General features: G+C 44.0%; 1 protein-coding gene across 1 annotated transcript; it reads left to right on the forward strand.

The window, feature by feature from the left end:
* Nucleotides 1–1,235: 1,235 nt before the first annotated feature.
* LOC129247003 (mucin-2-like) lies at nt 1,236–4,099 on the forward strand. Its single transcript, XM_054885822.1, has 5 exons — nt 1,236–1,640; nt 1,731–1,884; nt 2,021–2,154; nt 2,220–2,348; nt 2,447–4,099. The coding sequence occupies exons 1-5, from the start codon at nt 1,236–1,238 to the stop codon at nt 4,097–4,099; spliced, it is 2,475 nt and encodes an 824-aa protein (XP_054741797.1).
* Nucleotides 4,100–4,352: the final 253 nt, after the last annotated feature.

The raw sequence follows: 4,352 nt of genomic DNA on the forward strand, positions 1-4,352 counted from the left end.
ATAATTGAAGGCGTAGCAGTTCCCCTCATTCCTATACCTTAATGTACATATTGGTTTTAGAATGGCTTTATATAGTAGCACTTTATACCCTAGAGGTAATGCTGATTTCGAATTAAGTATCCAGTATAGGTTTTTTCATGGCGGCCGCCGTAGCCGAACGGGTTTGTGCGTGAGTACCATTCGGAATTCAGAGAGAGAACGTAGGTTCGAATCTCGGTGAAACACCAAAATTAGGAAAAACATTTTTCTAATAGCGGTCGCAATGGCAAACCTCCGAGTGTATTTCTGCCATGAAAAAGCTCCTCATAAAAATATCTCCCGTTCGGAGTCGGCTAGAAACTGTAGGCCGCTCCATTTGAGGAACAACAACAAGGCGCACACCACAAATAGGAGGAGGAGCTCGGTCAAACACCCAAAAAAAGGTATACGCGCCAATTTGTTTTTTTCTTCTCATGAGTTATTATCCTATTGAAAATTAGTACGTATTTTAAGTGATAAGTGCTGTTGAGTGGCACTCGATAACATGTCGCCTCGCTCTCTGCATGCTTGTTTAGGAGTTTACCAAGGAAGCATCCAAGAAAGTATTAGCTCTTGCTTTCTACCTTCAAGATTTTACTTGTACTTTTGTACTGACCTACAAAGAGACAAACAATGGAGGACGTAACGCTCAAAATAAAGCCATTACCTGAAATATAATAATTTTTTTTTATTTACTAAAAAATTATTCAAATACAAAATTGGCTGACTAATTTCGCGCCACCTTATACATATGCATTGAGCGTTGGCATATAGATTCTCCAAGGAAAAGAGACTCTTCACTTTCGTTTTGAAAACTGAAGTTTCCTGGATACAAGCGCATAGCTTTTACTTATTTTCGCACTAACTTGCGCGCTTTTCTGCTTTTCTGTTTTCGCCAGCTCAAAATAGTAATTTTTTTCTAATGAAAGATATAATTCATTTTCAGGCACCGCTTCAATTGCAGACTATCGAACTTCTACTCAAAATCATATATGTATCACTTTAAGCAGATAAATTAGTAGCTACAATCGCCCCAAATGCTTTGCGCCCACATCGAAAGTGTATTTGTAGTTGCATATTGCAAAAAAAGTATTTTCAAAAATCGATTAAAAACTATAGCGTGAAACAACACACAAATCTTTTATTTTGGCAGAGAAAAATCCAAAACGAATAAAATTTATTACAAATAATTGTAACAAATAAAAATTTTATAAGAAATGGATACATCGCGAGAGCAATCGCCCGTCGATGATGCCCGGGAAGAAAAAGCCCATATATATAGACACGAAGAGCCACCGCTTGATGAGCAGCAGCAGCAGCAGTTGAGCAAACGACAACACCAACATTTGCTAGAGATGCAACATGGAAAGCAGCAGCAAGACCACCAAAAACGAGTACTTACAGCTATGCCACATTTTGTGGTCGAGGAAGAAACGCAAGGTGTTACTTCGGCTTCTGCTTCAGATGTTGCTTACGAGGCTGATGTCGATGATGTCGATATGTCAAGTGTTACTGATAATCACAAGCATGCCAGAGGGGCGGCCGAAGCTACAATGCAGGCGACAGAGGCAGCATTGAGCACGCTGCAGCCGCGCCAAACCGAACGTCAACATATTTATGAGGTAAATTTGAATAACGCAGCTAAGCGAGTGCGGGAGGGAGTTCAGAATAATGCAATGCGAATGAACTTTTGTGCCTTTGTGCTTTTACAGCTTTTTCAACCTTGGGCATTGAAGAATTACGGCGATCAAGCGAAGACCAAAACCATTACTTTACGTAAGAAAACGCGCATCTTGAAGGCGTTGGAGGGTAAGGAGCACAGTCGACCGGACAGTTCGAAGTTTCGTTTCTGGGTGAAAACTAAAGGTAAGGGATTGAGTAGTAGAAATAAAAAAATAAGAAATGTGCCCTCGCAGTTAAATTATTGCACACAAATTTAAAAGTTTTAAAAGCTTCCAATCATCTGTTTACTTACCTCATTTAATTCCATGTCACATTGCAGCTTTTACCACCAAACGTCCGGCTGACTTCGAAGAAGCTGCTGGTGGTCATCGGGAATTAGAACCACTCCCTCCAAACGCTGTGCTCTCGGATAATCCCAGTCTAGTCGATTTGTTTGTAGCCTCAACCACAAAGGTAATCCTTCATAAGCAAGCTGCGGGAGTTCGCTGTTCTTAATTTCGTATTTTCCACTTTTCAAGGATCTGGGTAAACGCACCTATCGCAAGGTAGCCGTTGTAGAGGAATTCTTCGATATTATATACAACGTGCATATGGAATTGGGAGGACGCAGTGGCATGCACGCTGGACAGAAGCGCACATATCGCATAGTGAGTGTAAAATCGGCAAACATTTTTTGGCACATTGAGCCGGAAAAAATACTTTACTAAAGTATGCAAAATAAATTCTTCACCATCTCCATTTATAGATCACCGAAACGTATGCTTTCTTGCCGCGCGAGGCTGTCACTCGCTTCCTATCCATATGTCCGGAGTGTAAGAAGAATTTACGCGCAACTTCACCGGACATTCACACCATCCACCCGCTCGAGGAGGGTGGCAACGAAAGCTCATCGGAAGTGGAGGGACTCAACTACTCTTCGCATACAGAAAGCTCTATGGAAGCAGGACCTACAAAAGCTGGTCTCACAACAGCATCGAGTATCGCAGTAACCAGCACAAGCCACGCATTGAAAGCTTCTACAGCTAGCACCGTTGCGATGCCTATGAAGCGTCGCTATTCTCAGCTAGATGAAGCTACAGATTTTACTAAATTTACGCCAGCGTCGCAATCGATTGCACGCGCTTTGCTAACGGCGCCGGCACGGCAGCGTACTGCTCCACCAACGTCACTTCCCCGATCCAGCTCAACAGACGTAGCTGTGGCCGTTGCTCCACCAACTATCACCATCGATTTGGTGTCCGAGTCCACTTCACCTTTGCCGTCGCCATTACCGATAGTCGCCAAACCGAAAATACGTATAAATCCGCAGCTGCAGCGCCCATTGACTCCGCCTCCTCCGGTGTGCGCACCATCAGCCTCACCGCTGGTGGTGCGTGAACCGGTTACGCATGCGCCGCCTTCTTTGTTCGGCTATCATCCCCTTGGTTTCGATATGAATTTCTTAAAGACACACGAGAGCTTCTTTCGTTATTACGAAATGATGCGTCGTTTCTATGCCGGCGGCTTTCCTATGCCATCGGCGTCACTGGCCGCTGAGTTTAGTGACGCTGAAATGATAGCCATGCAGCGTGCGGTAGCTTCAGCGGGTGTCGGTTCATTGACGGCAGGTGGTAGCGGTGCAACAGCCACTGGTTATGCAAAACCGTCTTCGGCTAAACAGGAGCGTGCACCAACTGGCCCACTCTCGGCCGTTCGCACTGAGGAGCGCGTTGAAAGTGCAGAGCCGTTCGTGAAGAAGTTCAAAAGCTCACCAGAAAGTGAGAAAAGTTTCAGAACGCGCACTTACACTACTGAGCGTACGACTTGTGAAGTAGCTCAGTTAGAGCCGCAGCACGCTTCAGCTTCCCACATCGCTACCACCACCACTACGGCTGCTGCTGCGTCTGCTGTTGAGCTGGAAATGGGTGTTGAAGAGGCTACGCTGCCTCTGTCAAATTCACCACCTCCCACACAGCATAGTGCAATTAATCTTTCAACATCTTCTACTTACAGGTCTACGCGCACGAATGGTTCATCAACATCCCATGCCAAATCTCTAGCCACATTGACACCGTTAATCATACCAACAACACCACTAACGTTATCATCGTCAGAGCTCTCACAACTTATCACATCCACACCCACTGTTCGCTCTGCGCTCAAAAGCAGTTTGTCATCGGCGCTCTCATTTAAGTCCACGGCCGAAGTGAAAGCTTCTTCATCGAAGTTTGCAACATCGGCTGGTATTGGCACGGATAATCGGCCAACTACTGCAGCGCGCTTGCCGCCCTTGGATTTGGAACGCTTGAAACCGATCACTTCGACATATTTGCAATTGACCCGCAGCATGGGTTTGAGCGACGAGGATGCATTGCGCTTTGACAACTTGGTGAGTAAAGATTTCAACTATACACTTTGATAGAGAATCATAACAAACTTTAGAAAAGGAAGTGAGACAAATGTCTCGATGTATTGATTTTTTTAGTTAATTGTTTTTTGTTGAACTTTTTTTGTGTTAAAAGGAGATGAATCTGCAATTCTCAACTGAAGTTCTAAGTGTTAAGTTTTTGTTTTGTTTTCAAAAGCTAACTCGGAATGTTAAACACTGTTTGGAATTTCTTTTTTTATATACCGTTGCTCAGATTCTCACTTGAGTTTTTGATACCTAAATA

Source organism: Anastrepha obliqua, chromosome 5 (assembly GCF_027943255.1).
Source record: "Anastrepha obliqua isolate idAnaObli1 chromosome 5, idAnaObli1_1.0, whole genome shotgun sequence".
Classification (NCBI taxonomy): domain Eukaryota; kingdom Metazoa; phylum Arthropoda; class Insecta; order Diptera; family Tephritidae; genus Anastrepha; species Anastrepha obliqua.

What these genes read in the sequence shown, in the direction of transcription:
- LOC129247003 (XM_054885822.1), top strand. Translation starts at nt 1,236, where the DNA reads ATGGATACATCGCGAGAGCAATCGCCCGTCGATGATGCCCGGGAAGAA. An exon ending in AACGTCAACATATTTATGAG is followed by an intron (nt 1,641 to 1,730) that starts GTAAATTTGAAT and finishes GTGCTTTTACAG; the next exon opens with CTTTTTCAACCTTGGGCATT. An exon ending in TTGTAGCCTCAACCACAAAG is followed by an intron (nt 2,155 to 2,219) that starts GTAATCCTTCAT and finishes CCACTTTTCAAG; the next exon opens with GATCTGGGTAAACGCACCTA.